Source organism: Anser anser (genome assembly GCF_964211835.1).
Source record: "Anser anser genome assembly, chromosome: 4".
NCBI lineage: Eukaryota > Metazoa > Chordata > Aves > Anseriformes > Anatidae > Anser > Anser anser.
The window spans coordinates 70120327-70141016 of NC_139724.1; the positions used below are offsets into that span (position 1 = coordinate 70120327).

A 20690-nucleotide genomic window follows, 5' to 3' on the forward strand; every position below is an offset into this window, starting at 1 on the left:
GCACAGCATTGCTCTCTGATGGGCTCTCCTCGCACTACAAACCCCAAATAAAATAGCCAACACAGATGTCAACAGAGGTCTGAATATAGAGATATTCAGTCAGTGGGATTAAGGGATTGCGCTGTCTCTGCTGCACTCAGGAAATCTGCCCAGTGCAGCCTCAGCAGTAATTTAGTACCTCCTGGCCAGGCATAGGTACCAAACATGTCAGCTGAACCTAATCCAAGCGGGTGAAACCCCACCGTGGACCACAGCAGCCCAGCCCAGCTGCAGGGCTAAAGCCCCTCTATTTGCGGTCCGACACCTAATAGTTATTATTAGGCTAGTGCATGGGAAACTTTTGCGATGTAACCCATGCTGCACGCAGATCTCTGACCTAATCAGTTTGCTATTGATAGCTCAAGGAAACTCCAGTCACTCTGACCTTATCATGCAGGGCCCTACCTGATTGCCCAAGGTCACAAGAAACCAAATGCAAAGCAACGTAATTGCCCTTCAGTGGTATCGTTTGAGACATAATTGATTTACATCTCTGTGGCTGACTCTGCTGTGAATGACAATTGGAGCGGAGCGTGACTTTGAAGGAACAAGGAGCACCTCCCTGCCACCAACAGACGGCACTGGATGAAGGCACTGAGCAGTCACCCAAAGGAACTGGCAGATGTGGCTCCAGTCTGACTTCTCTTACCAGAAGTTGCTTTGCTGTCATGCTGACAATGTTGATGGAGCTATTAGGGATGGAGACGTACTGCAAGACATATGAAGGGCTTTATTAGAGGTGAGAGACCTCCCGGCCCTTGCTAACTTCAGGCAGCATGGAAACCACTTGTGAGTTTTCATTAAGTCCTATTCCAGTGTTTGTGTGTAATTAAGAACCAACATAAGTAGGTATTGCTAAAATCAGGGCACTTAACACACCCTCGTATTTTGTTCATTGGGACCTCTGCAGCACAAGACAGGCAGGTGCAGCTGCAAAATGCCCTGTGTGCTGTGATAGCTACCTAAACAAATGAACCTCACCCTTTTTCATGGAGAGCATGAATTCCTTTTTCATACATGAGGAAGGAATATATGTGCTTGCCTTTCCTCTATGCCAGCCCTGCTTGCTCTTCCATTCATCTGCTGCTCCTGCCCAGTGGACAAACATCCACAGCTCAGAAGCAACACTGTGAGATAAAGAATAAACCGTCTTTCTCATTCTCCTCCCTTTCATGTATCTTTCCTTCTCTGTTTGATGCAGGAACTGTCTGGGGTAATTCTTTAGCCTGTTATGCAAGCAGTTAGACTAGATGATCTTTACTGAAGCTCTCCAGCGCATGGAAAATAATCTGTACTTGGAACAATCCTATTTGCCGAAATGGAAGTGAGTCAGCAGAGATGTCGTGTCTGCTGTATGCAGACAAGCAGACCTGGCCACTCGAAGATAAAGGCTCAGTCAAAGCATTTCTATAGAAACACATACCCGTGTGTCTAGATTATACGCCGTCTTCTTTAAATCCTGCAACGCCCTCTGCATGAACTCAAACGCATGGCAGTCAACACAGGGACGGCCTGGAGAAAGGTATAGAAAAAAAGACATCACTGTCACAGCATGAAATCTGGTGTGTGGCAGTACAAAGAGGGAAGGCTCAGAGACCTTGTAATTCCAGGAGAAAACCCATGTTACCAGGACCCACGCCTGCATTTGAGCAAAGTTAGGGCCGCCTGTGGACAGGGCTCTGTCTGTTGGTGTGCAAGTGCTCACTTGATGAGGGAGGACCAGCAAAAGCACAAGAGCATTTTGCTACGTGGGCTTTTCTGAATGTAGCCCAAGCTTGGTTCTGCAGGGTGCTGTGTGCCTTCAGCCCCCAGCTTCTCTCCTTGAAATGGAAATCCTCTCCTCCTCCCTGTACACTGGTTAATCCTCCACTGACACGCTGAAAATAGCAGTTTGCAGTGGTTCAAAAATCAGACAAGCAGCTCTGTTTTTACAGGAGCTCTTACAGAACAGCTTGGCAAGGGTCGCTGCCAGCTCTGTATTTGCTTCCTTTCACCTGCTGCTGTATTTTTTCTCTGCCAGGAATGCAAAGCGTCCCACTGGCTCTGCAGCTGATGCCAGTGTGTGTGTGCACAGAGGGGCAGGGCAGGGAGAAGGCAGAGCAGAGGAGGAGGAAGGGATGTGACAACAACCAGCCTGGCTCGCTGCTGGACCTGGGCATTTCTACGCTGCCAGAATTCACCCTGCACCGCTCTCACACCTTTCAGTTCAGCCACAGAGATAATGAAGTTTAATGAGTTTAATGGGTTAATGGGTTTTCAGAGGAAGAAAATGCAGACACTGGAGGAGATGCAGGGGGGAATGGAAAGAGAGGAAAGTTTTTTACGCTGATCCCAGAGTCCCCATAGCGGGGGCAGTGCTAAAATCCTTGTCCCCAGGCAGCCACTCGTGCTGCTCTGACAAAGCAAAGTGAGCGCAAAGCTGAGGCTGCAGTAGGTACGGAGCTCCCTGCAGCCAGAGCCCGTTATCAGTACTTTGGTAGTCAAATTGTTTTCACCTCAGAGCACGGAGCAGAGCCCTTAGGAAGAACCTACATCCTCACTGTGCCATCGGCAAATCTGCCACCCGCTCAGTGCTGCGGCCTGCTCCCTCCCATTGCAGCGAGCTGCTCAGAAAGCTCCACCTCGGGGAAGTGCTGCATACCCCGTCACAAAATGTTCTCAAAGTCAGAACTTGCAGGAGAAAAATTAATACTACAGGTCATAAATGAATGTCTCCCGCTCCTGCCAACATGGAGAAAGCATCTTCGAGGAGTGCCACGAATTCCATAGTTGAAACTACCTGCAACCACAAAAGCTGTGCGGGATCGTTCACTGGTATTTATAGCAGCCAAGTGTTCCTGTGTGGGCAGGGAGGTCCTAGTGGAGCTGCACAACCACGCCAAGTGGTTATTAACACTTCTGCCACCCCTGTGAAAGCAGCTGCCCTGGCATCAGAGCAGCTTCTGCGGGAAAATGGTGGTGCTAAGGAGGACGTATACCCTCACAGCTTTGTGTGCCCTGGATCAGCACACACGAAGCTCCTGATAAAGCACAGCTCTTCAGAGCCACGTTGCAGATGTGTATGGTTTCCTGGGCTGTCCTCCTTGGTGGAGGGTCCTTCTCCAGGTGCAGCTGTGTCTGGGCCCGGGTAGCACCCCTGCTGGCAGCTTTGGCAGCGGGACAGCTCGTGTCATTCCTCTAACCAGCTGCATCCTGTGTGGGACCAGGAGCTGGACCCGATATCTCAGGATATTCTATGAATTCTGTGATATCCTGGGATGGCAAAATCCAGCTGTTTAACCTGCCCTTTCATTTTGACTTATTTGACAGGACAGCTGTACCTGGGAGGAGGAGGAGGGCAGCTGTGGAGGTGTGAACTCTTCCCCCCATGCAGCCCTGCAGAGCACGCATCTGTGTCGAGCTCTGGAGACCAAACTTGGGCAGGGCTGAACTCAAACAAGCATCTTGCACTAGCTCAGAGCAACCTGAATGCAGTTCCCCCAGTAAAATAGGGGCAGCAAATCCCCACTACCTGGAAAGTCTACAGCTACAGTCCGATTTTTACCAGCTGAGCTTTTAAACTATCATAGTAGCCAGGCTTTTCCAGCAGACAATAGCAGGTACTTTGATAATATATAAGAATAAACCTCCGGCAATGTTATTCTAGGCTACCAAGAGATTTGGAGACATCCTGAGTCTGGCTGGTGTTTTTACACCTGATAAGCTCTCCAGGGATTTTTCTCACATTAATTTGCTACAGTGCTTCCTGCATCCATGGAAAATTTTGGCATCTACAGCACACTGTGACAATGAGTTCCACAGCTCAACAGTTCATTGTGTGACAAGTATCAGTCTTGTGCGCTCTGAAGTTGACTGGCGTCATTTCCTGCCTCCGATTTTTGCACTGAAAAAGACAGGCATTATATATTCACCATCTTTGTCCCACTTTTGACTTTGCTGATCTCCATCACTTCCTGCCTCAGTGTCACTTTTCCAGACTGAAGAGCTGGCCTGGCAAGCTGGCCTATCTAGCCAGACTCAGCCTCTCTTTTTGCTCACAATGTCTTCAGTAGGATAATGTGAACATTTCCCCAGAGTAACAGTTTTTAAGGGTCTGCTTCCGCAAGGGGGTTAAACAAACCTAAATATGCGCTGCTGCCACTTGGAGCAACCCCGCCATCCTTTCTGTCCTTGGCTGCATGTTCCCGCACCTTCCCCTGCTCACAGCAAGTAGTGACCATGCAGTTGCTTGGTCAGCTGGATTGCTGATTTTGTTTTCTCCACATCAGCTCCTGAATGCACAAGTTCTGGGGCCAGAACAAGGACAAGGGGCCAGGTTCTGGGGAGGAGAAGGGTTACATCAGCTTTAAGCACTCGTGAAACCAAACCTTCACGTCGTAGCAAAGTACAGCAGAGTGCTATTAATTCCTTGCTGACAGCTGGGAACAGGCTATCATTCATAGGGAGACTTAACAGGTTTGTGGATTAACATAATGAGAATTATCAAGAGTCAGCTATAATTCTTCAAATGGATCCTGTCAGCACGAAGACTGTATGTGTCTTTGTGTGTTTGGGGAGAAGTGGGGGAGGAGAGCTTAAAATATGCTTCTTGGCTTCTTCTTGGTGAAAAACTGGAACTGAAAGCACTGTGGAAGTCTAATTTACTTTCCCTCTCATGCACATGGCGTTTACTCTTTGTATTTCATGTACCTTGGCTAATGAAACCAGACTGACCAGCTTCTGTTCTTCAAATTCCACGTTTCAGCTTTCGCAGCGGGTGATCTGGGCTGTAAATGCAATGGGAGGTTGGGGAAATTGCTTAATTATTTTTTAGTGGATTGCTCTGAACTTTAGAGAAAAATACTCTGAAAGCATTAGTAACACCATTTCATACTTGAACAGGCTTTGCAAATGCAAAGTGGTGCCTATGAAGTATAAGGACGTGATTAATCACTCCTAATTAGCATTATTTGTAAAAAGTTGGGCCTGGTTCTCCGACTAGCAGACAGTAAGTGAAGTGAAGAGTAGGAAAAGGCATGCCAGGACAGAGATTAGTGCCGTGCAACAGCACAGGACCTCTCTGCAGCACCAAGAGCTCTGACTCGCTCCCGCACATCTCCTGTGGCTCCTGCACCTCCTACACCTGCAGAGAGCATTGCTGGCCTCTCACGGTGCCGCAGTGGGAACACACTTCTCCCACCAAGTGGGAGAGAGAGGCAGCAGAGCTGTTTGTTCCTATAAAAGGCACATTCCCAGTTCCATGTCCCACACCTGGGAAATGAGAAAAGTACCAAGCACCACGCTGGTCTGCCCTGCAGAAGGACACCTAGTATGGTCCATCATCATCTCTCTCTGTCAGGAACCTGTACTAGAGCCCCCTTTTTCTCCCTGGATCACACACAGCTACCAATTTACCTGTGCTGACAGTATGGACTTAAGCACAGCAGTAGCACTGCCCCCAGATTGGGTCAGGGCCCAAGAGAAGGAGCTCCTTGATGAGAAATAGGCAGTGGAGCTGAGATCAAGCGGGAAAAGATTCAGGAATGTCTGTACTAGATCAAATCAAAGGTCTCTCTAGCCCAGTGTCCTGTTTTCCATGAGCTGCACCTCTTGTAGTACATTAGGTGTGTCTAGGAGCATTCCCAGGCTTTGAGAGCAGCTCGCACAGATGGGCAAAGGAAGGCAGCTGGAGCACTTTGCAGCTGTGTAGCATTTTCTCCACAACTGGATGGTGAGGACCACTGCAAGTACCTTGTTTCTTTAAAACTCTGTCCTTGCAGCAGCACAAAACAATTTACAATTCATGATGAGTCAGGAGCCTTTCTCCTGGCCTGGGCTCAAACACAAATACCGTTCGTGCATTCATAGCATTGCTACCGGCCTCCAGGATTCAGGACAGAGCAGCATGTCTCTGCAGAAACACTCAGATCTGCCTTTCGTTTCTCACCCTCACATGCAAGAGCAAGACAAGACAAGGAATCCTTCTCAAGGGCTCATCAGAGGACTCAGTAGCCTGGCCATGGGATATCAAAAAGATCAGATTAGGGTTGGAGACAGTGGCCAAGAGATTTGTTCTGCAGATAAAATAGGAGTTTCCACCACACAAGAGGAACAAGGAACCACAATATACTTTTTCTCCAAAAGGTGTTGACTTACCTACACTAACATAGACACACAAAGGGTACATATAATTCATTTTTTAATCACAATAGTCTCTTTGAGAAGACAGAATAGACTACTTGCCACAAAACTTATTAAAGTTAATGAATGTATGCCTGGAAAACATACACACAAAGCAGAGATGAGGTCTGTTTTAGAACAGACCAACACTTATCACTAATCAAAAGAGAAGAGAATGGAAAAAGGGAAGAATTCAGCATTCAAGGCCTATAGAGGCAGCCATGGGTGTATTTGAAAATGAATAACACAATTACAGGAGAATAAGATGCAGTGACTAAATCAGATCTTGATATAAATATTTGAGCAGTTAGGTAAAAAGATATTTGTGATACACAGTGTGCCTAAGAACTAGAGATTGGCTTGTATACAATTACATTCCTTCTTTTTTTTCTTCCAGAGGATAGTTTAAGTTTCCACTGAGCAGCTACTTCAAACTCATTGTCACCAAACAGCCCGAGAACATTGACTCCATCCCCTAACATCTTAGAACTGTTGCCTCATTTTAGAGATGAGAAAGTTTAACTGGAGATTTGCACAAAATGATGGAAGTTAGTACAGAGCTGTGATCCAAATTTAAGAGCTCCCAGCTCCAAAGTGTGCTCAGGTCAGTCTGTCATATTTTGGGTTGTGGTTTTTTTGGTCTGCAGAATAGCAGCAGGATTTCAGAAATCTACGTATGTTTTACAAATACACTGTTTGGGACAACTTTACCTGTGTCTATCTGCAGTAATTACAAGAAAGCTGAACTTTTAAATACAAAAAAAAAATAAGTAAAATACAATGCCCTAGCAGAAATAAGAACAAATTTATTTCTAACAATACCCAGATCTGGAAGGATGTTGTGTGTATAGGGGCAAATCTGGAAAAAAAGCTCTCAAAAAAAGCAAAACTAATTAGAGTGTGCAGTTACTGGTGGTTTTTTTCCCTAAGTAACTCTATTTTTGGCTTGCTTGCTTGCTGTTTTGATAAGCACTGTCTTCACGTGCTTTGCTAACAGGTCACAAACTCATCATCACTCCCTCCCTAATCAGGCAGCGCAGGGTACCCCCGGAGCTCACTGTATCTGTGTGGCCACGGTGGGCTACGAGGAGGAAACAAAGCAGGACACGGGGCAGCAGGAGGGCATGAGTGCGGCCCGGCGGTACCTACTTTCGGCAGGGATGACACTCCCAGAGTCCTGGCTGGCCCCCACGAGCCTCCCGCTTAGTAGGCCGAGCACCGAGATGAGCGGGATCGCCACCCACATCACGCCGCGGACGGACGGCAACGCCATTGCTCTCGTCAATAATTCAAGCTTTCTTCCCAGCCTGGAACGAGGAGAAAGAGTGAGAATCAGCGGTTTGCTCCCAGCGCGCTCCGCACGGAGAAGTGGGTGAGATGGGATAAGCACGGACCCGCATGCACAAGCAAACCCACATGCATACGGATGGAAACGACACGCCACGGGCTTGCGGTGAACCCCAAGGAGCAGTTTGCCCAGTACCTGAGCTTTCCCTTCGCCTGTGTGCCAGACCCTTGGAGCAGCTGAAGCGAGCAGGCGAGACTCCAGCACCCGCTCTGAGCATGCGTCCCCCTGCATCCCCCCCCTTCCCTGATTAGGGTCATTGCCATGGAGATTTGCCATGGTAACACTGAAAAATTGGAGCTGCCAAGTGGCGGAGAAGATTTAAAGGGACCAAAAATCAGGGGATGGCCACCGCTGTGCTCCCCTGCCTCCACCCCTCAAAGGCCACCTCCTTCCCTTGGCGAACGCCGGCTGCTGCCACCCCCACAAGAGGGTCTTGGGGCAGTGTCAGTGTTGGTTGCTTTTATTCCCAAGGGGACTGTGCTGAAAGATGCAGCTCCCGTCCCTTGCTTTAGCTGTAGCTCACTGAAATTGAGACTTCATTCTCGGAGGTTTCAGATGAGATGAAAACTCAGAAGTTTGCTTGGAAGGAAAAAAGATCCAGTGCCCGCCGCTGGTGTCCTGTGCCCTGGGGCAGGCTCCGTTATGGACATTGTTTAATTACAGTGAAAATAAAGCCTTCAGGACAACAACAAGGTTGGCAGAGGAATCAGACAGTACTACGTGTCCTGCACACCATCGCACCAGGTAGCTGTGGTTACAGCTTGGCCAAAACCTATACACTACAAAATTTTAAGGATGCTCGCTTCACCCTCAGCTCTTGATGTAGATTTTTACTGATAGGGTGTGTCCTGACAAAGCTCGAGCGTGAACCTGCCTGGACAGTACCTGGATGAAACCAAGCCCTAAGGAGGTGGTGATACCCTTTGGTAAAGAGAGAGGCTCTCAGTAATTATTTGCCAGGACTTTGCAGAGGGTCAGCCCAGAGCAGTGGAATGAACTCCTACAAGAATGACACATTAAGATAATTTTTAGCCCCAAATTGAAACCGAAATCCAACTTGCCTTGTGTGGAGGGCCCAAGTGAACGTCTCAGTCAGTGGGGTCTTCACAAGGTGAGTCAGGGCGCGTATGTCTGCCAAAATGGCCCCACTGACTCTGTGAGAAGACAAGACTCCTCGTCCAGGCTCTGAAGTTGGATGCCTGAAGTGAGGCTGTGTGAGATGGCCCAGTTTATCACTGTCTGTCTCTTCACAGGCCTCAGATGCCTGCAAAAAGAGCAGCTCTGGAAGAGCCAGGGTATAACAGCAACATTGTACAGTTTGACTATATACTCATCTAGGGCTGGTCACACAGTCTAGCCCTGATCTACAGTTTTAAATAACACCAAATGGAAATGCTGGCACAAAATCTATGCCTTACACTTCCATTTACCCTGGCATATGTGTTTCTTGAGCGTACCCTCATTATGGTCCCATGGGCCATATAACACTTTTCATATATGATCTTAAAGAAGAGGACAGACAACAATTGCCTACAGATACAAGGACCTTTGTTAAGGTGGAAAGCATTGTTTTAATATTTTTTCAAGGTACCAGTATAGTCTTTTCTAAAGTTATAAAGATTTTATAAAATAATTTTTCATGTTTGCTTGATCTTTTAATTCTTTTAAGGTAGGACAAGCAACACAACCTGCAATGAGGTAAGGAAAGGAATATGACATCTTGGGGAGGAAAGGCAACTGCAGAATTAAGCAGAGGTGTTACCCATCTGAATTGCAAAGAGTATAAAAGGGGATGAGAGCAGAGAACTTGGGAAAATTTGGAATAAAGAGAAGCTGAATGTCCTGAAATATGCCATTCCCAGGATGCCAAGACTCCAAGGATACCTACACATAGTTAGGTACCTACATAGTTTGACACACCCACGCACAGCCAATATCCTGTTATTAAGGTCTAGATATCACAGCTTAGTTTTTTTATGGTTGTATATGAATCCAATAAAGCCTATTTGTTAGAGGATGGACTGACTTGTCGTTTTCTGACTGCTCAACCACCCACTATCCAGACCTAACACTGTGATAGCACCACAGAAGGAGTACTTGCTGAATTGGACTACTGCCATCCAAACAGTACAACACCACTGAACCTGCTCCCACTTCAAGTAGTGGGGGAATCTGCAGTAGGGCCCCTTCAATCCACCTTCTAATGGGGTGGAAGATGTTATTTCTGTGTTAAAACACACTACTAAGCTTAAAATAATGTCCTTCTTTAATTGCCTGGTGCCAACATAAAACAATCAGACATTGCACTTGCAGAGTCTGTCCAGTTTTTGCCTCAAATGTGATGGTCTTTAAAAATCATGAAAAATGTTCCCAACACCTTTTGCTAACACAAGTGTGTGGTCCAAGAGGCAGTTCTCAATTCACAGGGAAAAGAGCCAGTGTGCATGGATAACTTCCAGCAATCTGTGTTGTTCTATCACCTCCGGCAAAGCTGAAGAAGAGAGAAGCATGAAAGTACTTGCATGACTCTCTGCTATTGCATTCACTACTGCATACCGCTATGACTAATGGGTATCAGTACTAAATTTACTTTGATGGATGAGAAGACTCCAAGACAAACACAGGAGTCCATTTGCTGTCTGAAGAAGGTCATGGTGAATCCTAGAGGACTATTGGAAGTATTTATACTTCATTTTCTCTTTCTACTGAATCCATACTTGATTATAATTTGCTAAGAAAAGATGAGTTTCCTGCAAAATAATCAGAAACATCCAGACATTTATTGGAAAGATGATTAGTGAGGTTAAACATCTGGTAGCTCCCTAAAAAATCACTTATTGATGCCAAAATGTTACAGGTATTGGAAGTTATGTCTTTACAGTTGAAGAAGAAAATGTATACACCTAGTTAAAATCACTAACGTTAAAGGCCTGAGTTAAATATATGTGCATAAAAAGAAAATTCAGGTAAGTGCTCTAATTTCAGAACTTATTATTATGGTCACGGGAACACATGGCAAAGATAGGAGAGGTTAATTCCAGTCTAGTATGAAGTGCTAAATCATTGCCTGCTAACGTGGCCACAAGCCCTTTGTTGAACTAAGAAAGCACAGAGACAGAGGAATCTGGGTCCGGTTACTATTACTTGAATAACAGAGTGGCAAGACAACAGAGGCACAACCCGAGAATGGCCAAGAAACAAAATCAAATGCAAATAGTGAGAAGCATGGAGCAAAAAAGCATTCTCTAAGCACATGGGGAGTAAGGAAGACAAAAGCCAAGTGAGTTTGTTCTCTGTTCAGTGGGAGGGGAAAGTTAATGAAGCTGATGCCTAGAAAGTGATACAGCACTTAGCATCTCCTTTATCTACCAAAACAACAACAAAAAACAAAACAACAACAAAAAGCAGTTGTAGTTGTAGTGAGCAGGTGGCTAAGACAACCAATACCAATGAAAATGTTTCACGCAAGAACAGCTTAGCAGAAAATTTCATTAGTTATATACATTTGTAGGTTTTTGCCAGGTCATTTTTCTGGGTTTCAATCTGCCTAGTGCTCTTTTTTTGCTCAGTTCTGTCAGTACACCTATCTCAGGCTATTTAAAGAAGCAACTAAAGCAATTGCTATCATCAATTATTGCTGAGAGCTCAGGGAAGATGTGAGTTCTACCAGCCACAGAAAAGGGTAAATGTGGTGAATATCTTTAAAAGGGGAAAGAGAAACTGAAAAATGACACATGAGCCAGTTTACTTTCAGTCCCTGGAAATATTTTATAAGCAATAATCCTAACAATATTTTGTAAGCGTTTGTAAAACAAGTAGAATTTCCATTAACAGGGTATTTATCAAGAACCAAGTCAAAACATTTTAGAGTCCTTCTGTTATATGGCAACAGGCATTATGGGTAGGGAAAAGCCAAATTTAACCAATTTCTGGCAGGTTTCTGATGCTGTGTCACACAGCATTGTCAGAAACAAAGCAAGGAAACTTCTCTGGGTCTGGGTAACTGCTAAGAGTTAGCAATGGATCACCGTCAGCATGAAAAGATGTATCACATGGGGTCTGGAGAGGCTCGCTTAGGTCAAGGGTTATTCAGCATTTCATTAGTCACCTGGGTAATGAATAAGCAAAGTGATTATTTAGAATATAACACCAGGCCAGGAGGTTGTAAGTAATGCTGGGGGAAAGGACTAGAAACCTAAATCATACAAACAAATTAAAAAGAAAAAAAAAAAAAGGTCTAAAAACAGATTAAAAATTGATAAGGATGAGGACAAGGTGATACACTTCATCAGCAATAATCAACAACTCACATTTAGAATGGGAAACAGCAGGTTAAGTGGTACTTCTATGGAGGAGCTAGGAAATCATGAGCTGAAATCAGTCTGCAATACTCTGTCACTGCCAAGAAAGGCAATTATACTGGGATGTACAAAAAAGTGTGCAAAAACTTAGACTCTTCAGCACAAGGTCCCAGCTGTAGTACTGCATCTCTTTTGGTCGCTGCAATACAGCAATGCCAGGAACTAGCAGGGACACCAGCAGCAGCAGAAATGAGCAGAGGTTTAGGAATTGCACTCTCCCAAAAACAGTTGGAAGAATTGAGGTTGTGTGGTCTAAAGAACAGAAGCGGACATGAAATTTTCTTCAAGTAGATAAAAGGCTGATACAGAGAAAGCATCATTCTGGGCATCTCTGATGGATCAGACAAGAAGTAACAGGTTAAACAGCACCAAGGAGGCAACACCAACATCCCTGGAAAACTTCTTTATGATAGGAATGGCACTGGGATGGCTTGCCTGTGAAGACAGGGGGATATTTAAACTTGTTGATAGACACCGTTTAGGAATGGCATATTGGGATAGCTGGCCCTGCATTCAGACAAGGTGATTTCTTCTGGATATCCTTTCTTCCCTGTTTGTCGTGATTCTTTGATGACAAGAATCATTTTGCTTCCCCAGTAGTTACTTCCCAGCTCTCTGTGTAGTAACTCCAGCATAAACACAGACACCCCTGGGAGAAATGTATTGCCTTCATGCAGCGGCTGAAATTCAGACTATTTCTCCTTCACCAGTTAGCAGGGCAAAGGCAATGCTTTTCTGGTCTAAACAAGTTAGGTGGCGAGAGTGCATTCCCGTTTTGGGATGAGTCACTGGTAAAGGAATTCAGAGATACTCGACTGAAGGGCAGCTGCCAGGGCCTACAGCTTCTTAACACTCCTTTAAATGATTATTTTACAGTCTTGCAGATGAGTTGAGGGCTGACAGGCTGGTGCACTGTAGATGTTTCAGGACATAAAGAGAATAAACTGTATTATTACTTTTCTGACAGGCATCTCAGGCCCTGAGAAGGACTGAAAATCAAAGCACCCTCTACTTATCTTGTCCCTTGTGCCATGAGATAACGATTCACCTTTGCTTGATGACTCAGTATCTTCTTTAAGCACTAAGTCAGAGTTTTGGTGGAGAAAAAATGCCTTCCTCCTGAAATAATGATTTTGCTCTTAGCAACATTGCTTGACAAGTTCCCCTTCTTAGGGCTTCCTGGAAAACCCTTCAAGAAGCCAGCTGAACCCTGGTCAGACTGCGAGGCTTTGAGGCCCTGCAGCTGTCCCAGCAAAGTCCACATGACATTGCAAAACAGGGATGTGGCTGCAAACCAGGAGCATGATTGAAACTTGGCACAAAGATATCCTTCAGTGCAGGAAATAATCAACTCCAAGAGGTCTCACTCACCACAGTGAAAGATGTGGGGAAAGATCCAGGCTTGATCAATTTGCCCAAAATAAATTGAAGCCAAGTGTGACAAGAATCTTTAGATGATCCCTAGCGCCTAGAATGCTCTCAGCTATACAGGAGGGGCAGCTGTCAAGGTATTGTGAAATGAAGGTCAGCTCATGCTTTTAGTTCCAAGAAAAAGTAAGAACCGCTGGCAAAATACCAGAGTTTTCAGAGTTTATATTTGAAGGTTTGCACTGGACTGCTGCAAATCCAGCAATGGTTCACTGTGCTGGACATGGTGTAAGTTTACAGCATAGGCAAGGGTTGTGTATTATTTGTGTACACACAACCCGAATGCCATGAACAGTAAAGCTGACCTATTTGCACTGCTACTGCCAGTCTTAGCCATGTCTAAAATATGAGTATGTCATTTTTTACTTGAGAACTGTATGTGAAAACCTCTCCTGAATTAATTTGTTCTGAAAGCAGTTATGTTCAGGAAGTACCTGGTGGGGTTTTTCTAAGTGCTGGCTTTGGTACATCATTCTGTTGCTATCAAAAGCGGTGGCAGAAGGCACAGACAGTTCTCTGAGCAGCCTGTATGTGCATACAGAAAGAGAAGGTGAGGTCTCATTTTGTTTTAGAAAAGCTTCTAGGACTTCTAGGGCATGCTTCAACCCTCCATGGGTAAAATACAATTTGATTTTACATTGTATATAAAACAAAGCATTCTTCAAATGCGCAATATACCAGCTGTCAAAAGGCATTTAAATATTCTTCAGTTCCTCCTTCAATGCAAGAATAAATTGTGCATTAGTTATATTCAGTGTTGTGTGCTGAAAACAAATATGTTTCACAAGCTGGATGCTTTATTACAGTGTACATATAGTCCAGGAAGAATTCAAGAGCTGCTTAGGCAAGGAACTTTGTGTATCAAATTTACTGCATGGATGATTTGAAGGTCTGTCCTTTAATAGGGAAGAGAAACAACGCAAACTGCTCAAAGCTTTGAAATTCAATTTATTGCACTAAAGATGTTTTCCAATGAAAACCTTGACTATAAGCATTCACAAATGCTGGTAATGTTGATTTTCGTCCCAAAGTTTGTACCCTATATTAACCTGAAGAGTTCCAGAGTAAAACTGTTACTTACATCTTTCTCAGTTGGTCATCTTTCTAGGTTGTGCTTGAGAGCTCAATAGATACAACCTCATCAGACCTGGTGTCACTGGGAACTTTAAAGTCAGTTGAGATTTATGCAAAGGAAAACGCCAAGTTTCACCAGGTTCTGTGCAGAAGCCACAAAAATAACAAATGTTGCCAATGTTGTTAGCATAAATGAAGGTTGTTTTGCTCAAAAGTTAGTCCAGATTTGACATAGAAATGTACTTTATATTACCAGATCTTTCCACTAATTTGGACTCGGCACAACTCTGTTATACAAACAAGCTCCTACACTTTCTGCTCATTTCTTAGAAGAGCCACTTAGATTATCTAATAATCACATCAAATTGGCATGCATTAGCATTGCTTTGCACTTAAAGCTAAATAGAAGCTGTGTTTTGTGTCTGCCTTCTCTAACAACGCAAGACCCAAACTGCTTTAATGCAATAACACTTCACAGAACAAAAAAATTCTGCTGTATTTTCACTGTCCCCGTCATGTGATTTCTTCATTTCTCTGTCTGTGCTACCTACTGGATTTTCCAAAGTTAAATATTTTACAGAGTATAGAAATAAAACAAATGATTAAGATAAAAATAAAGTTATATTCTTTTATATATATATGTATATATATATATATATATATGATAAGAGCAGCAATGCTTAGAAAATACCTAACAATTATATGCAGCTTGAGGCTTAGGCTTCCCTTATGTTTGCCTGAGCATGAAGATTAAGTGTAAAGTGCAGCTTTTAATGCTATTAAAATATTCAAACCCCACCCCAAAACAATAACCTGCATACTGGCCTCCCTTGAAACCTGTGTCCTGCTTACCCCATGGAGCAGTCAGCATTCTTTCCAGTTGTTTCGGACTCTCAAAGAAGAGTGAAGCTATATAAAATAAAATGAGAACATTTCCAGTGCTGTTCCACTTCCAGACTCTATTGACAAAGAGAACAAGATATTGTTTTGCCACTTAGATGACCTGAAAAGTGCAGTATTGCATAATTTGATTTAAACAGCAAAGGTGCTCAAGGCTAATTAACGCAAGCTGATGTGTTAGTGGGTTTTCAGCAAGTGCATGTTCAGAGCAGAAATCATAGGATGACAACTGGAAAACAGAGGATCAAGTTGTTACATCTATTATGGACACTGCCTCACAGCAAAGAATAATTTAAAAATAAAATTAGTATTGTCAAATTGTTCCCACTGTAGCTCTACAGCCTTGACTACCGGGAAAGGAAGTATGGGCAGACCAACACAAAAAATGAAGTATCTGCAGAAATATGAGTTTCTCTTCTCATGGTATCCATACCTGCAATTCTTTTTCTTATGTTTTAAGCCATTTCTCAAAATTCAGGACCTTGGGGGCCATGAAAATACTGTCTCTGCCACTCCCCATAACTTTACGAAGTTATAGCTGGAATGGCAAGCTGGAATAAGAAGGTTAAGGAACATCTGAGAAGGTTAAGGAAGATCGATATGGAGATTAAACTGCAAACCTATGCTTAAAAACAAATACTATGTTTGAAACTAGAGCAACAGGCCAGAATATTTTACATTTTGATTTTTATTTAATAAGTTCACAACACTTGAAGGTGTGGTGGCCACCATCCAGTGTTTTTAACAACTTATTTGTCCCAAACAGCTTTCAGTGCAGTCACAAAGCAAGAGACAAACCACATAATGCAGTACAGGGAATGAAACGGGACAAGGAGTAAGAAGGATGCATACATGTTCTGATGGCCCTACCAAATACATATAAAACAGTTTGGATTTAATGGAGATCTTTGGATTTTGAGTAAAAAAAATTAACTACTTGTAGGATGTACAGTGGCAATAGTGAGTTTTAAGTATGATGGGAAGAGGTCAGCCTGTTTGTACCAATTGTTTCCAGCCCCAAACTTCCATTTTTCACTGTAAGGCCACAGGGCAGCGAATGAATGCTAGACAGGAATGGGTTTGTACTGTTCAAAAAGAGACCTTAATATCTGAGTAATTATATAGCTCCTTCCTGGCAGCAGGCAAATGTGCAGTACCATTTCTTTTGCTTCCTAAAGGAGCCCTTACTCCTGTACTTTGGAGCAGTCTCTGCAGTGTACCAGGCTACAGAAGCAGGGCCACTGGCCTACTTTATGGGGCCTGTCCTTGGACAATAGGGAAACCCAGAATTTGAGGCTTTTTGAAGGTGTTTGTGTCAAAGGGATAAAAAGGAGTGGCTCTCTGGAGCACTGAGAGAGGGTTTGCTTTATGAATTGAGGAAGCAGTTCATTTCTACACATAAGAACATCCACACCACACCATGCCAAAGATCCTTGTAAGGCCAGTATCTTATCATTGGCACAGACCATTATTAAATGTCAGGAAAAGTATAAAACCAGGGCAACTACTGTGTCTTCCTAAAGTGCTGTTAACCTGTAAGAACTTGTGGTTCAGGGACCTCCTGAATCAAAGTTGTCATTTTTATATTTACCAGTGTGCCATAGGATTTTCAGGCATGAGTCTGAACAGCTGCTTTTTAAACCCATATAAATTTTTAGGATCAGCAACATTCTGCAGAGAGGACTTCTACAACTTAAACACGCAGTAGGTAAGAGCATCATCCTATTTGCTCTGACCTTGTCACCAGCTGGTTTCAGTTCACTGTGCCCCACTTCTTGTTTGGGAAGTGACAGCAAACAGTTGTTCTCTGGTCACTCATGATTTTGTAAATTTATACCATCTCCTTCTTCAATCATCTCTTGTCCAGACTGAAGACTCAAGTGTGTTCTTTGTGAGTATGGTTTATTCAAGTTGTCTTCATCAGCAGTTTGCCTGCTTATGCTGTTTGCTTTTGCTCTATAAAAATGGCCTTCACCCTCGTCACTGTGTCATATTAAACCTGAGCATACGTGTTCAAATCCATTAAAAGTTTCTGTTCACTTGCCCAGAACAGACATTCTGGTTGCAGGGTGCAATTCCCAGGCCTCCCTGCCAACCCTTTTTGAGAACTGTGTGCCATATTAGCTGTGTGGGTTCCTGCCCACACCTAAACCAAGCTGGTGAGCTTACAGCAGTGTGGTGGGCCACCAACGAACTCCACTTTGGGAGCTGGGTTTTCACCATGTGCACTCTTCTGGGACTCCCTCCGAGTTCCACAATGGGAATGCTGGCTTCTCAAGTAAAAGCAAGCCCTTCCTCTCAGCACCTTCACCAGGCAGGGAATGAGATATCAGCGTTGCTCAGCACCATGGGCCCTCACACCACAGCAGGTGGGAACACCACACATTACTTCCACAGTGCTGCAGTTGGATCTGAAGGGACTGCAGACCTGAGGAGTATCAGGCCCACCACCCACGCTCGCAGTGACCACACGCACAGTCATCAGGATGGGGGACCAGGGAGGGGTTCACCAGGAGATTCCTGGGCCTAGAGAGAGGCCACGGCAGGTCCAGAGCAAAGCAGAGGAACAAAGCCAAGCTAGAACAAGATGGGGAAGACCCAACTGCTGCAAAAGCCAAGAAACTTTGAGAAACCATTCTGCTATAACCAGGATCAGCTAAAGCCCTCTAAAGGCAGCCCAGCTCCTGGCACAGCAGTATTCGTGTCTCCTCTCTCATCCACTCCCAGTAAAGTCCCACTGGTTTAGTTAAAGAGATAAGGCCACAGGCAGGAACCTTCTTCCAAACTCAGCTGGAGAGGTTTTGGCCTTCTGGAAAGGCTGCCAGCAAGGCTGCAAAGTCGTGGTCTTACTCTCCTTTTTTTTGTTCTTCCCATTTGACCTGCTAGGATGGAGTTATTTAGAGATATGGTGGGTTAAGTGTGGAATGTCCAGGGAAGAAAGGTAAGAAATTAAAGGTTTTAATTTAAGAAGACAACACTCTTACACAGGATGCCAGAAATTCAGCACAAAGATATAAGCCGTTTTGGTCCAAGTACAGCACACATATACCTCCTCGTAACACATGCCTCTTTACAGCTGATATAACTACAATACGCCTGAAAGTGGCCACAGCACAAACAAACGGAAAGGACTTCCATCATCTTTAATAAACAGGCAAAACCTACAGAGAACACAATTACCTGTCTCAATATAATTGGGGAAGTTGCCACAGAGGTATGCTCATATTAGAGACCAAAACCAGCTGCTGGTGTCTCTAGAGCACTGCTGGCCATATTTATCCTGCGGGTTACACTTGGCCAATTCTGATTTAAAAATCAAAGCATGTAAATTTTCCCCTCGCTCTAATGCCAAGTAGCAGATTAACTGAACTGAGCCCTTACTGGCAACCCAGTGAATCTGAAAAGAGGACTATTAAAAAAAAAAAAAACAAACAAAAAAAACGGAACAGACAAATACGTAAGACACAACCCCCCAGTATCCTCAGCACAGTGGGGTGTACATGCTTGCAACATGAACTCCATAAAGCTGTATTTTTTACAGCTGCATTTTAAAAACCGCTGAACAGGTGATACAGTTGGCCTCCTGGATTCAGTTCAGCAGATTTGCAGTTACACAGTCACACAGATTTCTCTTTTCCACCTGAAGAAGCAGAGTTTCTGTCTGTAAGAGGGGGGGACAAAAGCAACATCAAAAAGAAAGTGTCAGCACTGTAAAACTAATTAGCTCCCAAAGAAAAGTCCGTTTTACATTTGTTCTAAGATTTGGGATTGGTTTTATGAGATGATGCTTACGGTAACAAAACAGAGCTATTGCTTTCTGGTCTGCAAAGCAATTTAACTTTTGCGTGATTAATTCTCCTACCAACAAGGCAGTACGTCCTGTGACATGGAGGAATTCAGCGTGGTGCATATTTATGTTTTTCTCATTAGTATATTCAATATGAGTCTGGCTGCTGTTGTGTTTTTTTTTTTTTTTTTTTACTTGTCTTTCTTACAACCTTACTTCAGCCGCACAAACTGGAACGTAATCTCACAAGGTCATGGGAGGCTTAAAACAAACAAACAAACAAAAAAAACAGCCTACCAGGAATTCTCTTTTTATTTAAAAACAGGCTAAAAAAATAAAATTAGAGTATTATGGCCTTGTCTAACTGTTGAAAGTTACATAGAGAAAGTGAGGCATGTTTTAACTCTGTTTTAACATCTCTTTCTTCACTACTGTTATGGTTAATATGCTGTTAGGGTCTAAAATAGACAATTGGTGCTGAGCAGGCATATGGAAATCATAGTTCAAACATGTGATGGGATCACTGGCTTTAAAGAAAGGGGTCCCAAGCCTGTAAGAACAGAAGCTTACCCAGCTGAAATGGGGTTCATCAATGCCAAGACTGGTGCCTGACAGCAACAAGAGCGAATTGGGATCTTTCCCACTGGGAACCTTCCCGAGCCAGAGCTGGGTGTGATCTGAAAGGCCTGCAACCTCTCAGCCTACCTGTGCAAGAGAGGGCTGAGAACAGGGCAGGGTCAGCACGACTGCGTAAGGGAAATGTGGGAATCCTTCCTTTCTAGCACGCACGCGCTTTGCTTTGCCTGTCTGTTTGGAGCACTTGTGGTTTCAGTAAGAGCACAGAGCTTCCTGACACCAACATCATATCTTCATCCATTATATGCAGTCGTCTCTGTCTGTCATGAGCTGGGGCTGTATCTGGGAATCAGTCTGATCAGAGGGAGAACCTCCTTATTGCTCTGGGACACACCAGCTGTGGGAAATCTACTCGCCAAATTAATCTCCACTGGTGTAACCAGTTACATGAAAAAGGACATTACCAAGACTACCAGCTCTAAATGCCAATGAAACCCACCTTTAATCTGCCTGCCTTGTGATTTTGGTATGAGATGGGAAGGCCATGTGATTAAAGGCTATGTTTTAAAAGCTATGGTATCTATTGACCCACATCAACTACAGGTCCTTAGAGCACAGCTGAGCATAAACATCCTGCTTAAAACCTGCCTTCTTAGTACAAGACGAGGCATTTATTAGTGAGTTTCCTTTCCCAGCTGATAACTCACTAAACACAGCCTTGTCATACTATATTAAACCAGATATCACTTTTGATTATTTCAGCTGCCCTGCAAGACTGGAAAGATCTGATCAGACTTTGCTAATCACCTAAAAGACATTCAATCACCACCTTCTAACCATCTCCTTGACATCATTTGCAGTGGTTTGAATAAGGGAGGTTGACAGCATGCCAACAGCTTTGGAGTTAAGCCTCAAGGCTGCTTACCACCTTATATATCTTTAATAACATTTCCAAGCCTTTGTTTTTACTTTCATGGGCACATCTAACTTAATGGGCTTTGAATGTTCCAAATAACCA

General features: G+C 44.0%; 1 protein-coding gene across 3 annotated transcripts in view; it reads right to left on the reverse strand.

Moving 5' to 3' along the window:
- Positions 1-20690, reverse strand: part of NICOL1 (NELL2 interacting cell ontogeny regulator 1) — a 52507-nt gene that overhangs the window by 4667 nt on the left and 27150 nt on the right. For all 3 annotated transcript variants that reach the window (XM_083835237.1, XM_083835238.1, XM_083835236.1), the window contains 3 exons: positions 8608-8810; positions 7348-7505; positions 1463-1551 (listed from right to left, as the gene is read on the reverse strand). In XM_083835237.1, coding sequence (XP_083691363.1) covers positions 1463-1551; positions 7348-7505; positions 8608-8810 — 450 coding nt within the window. The remainder of the gene's footprint in view (positions 1-1462; positions 1552-7347; positions 7506-8607; positions 8811-20690) is intronic.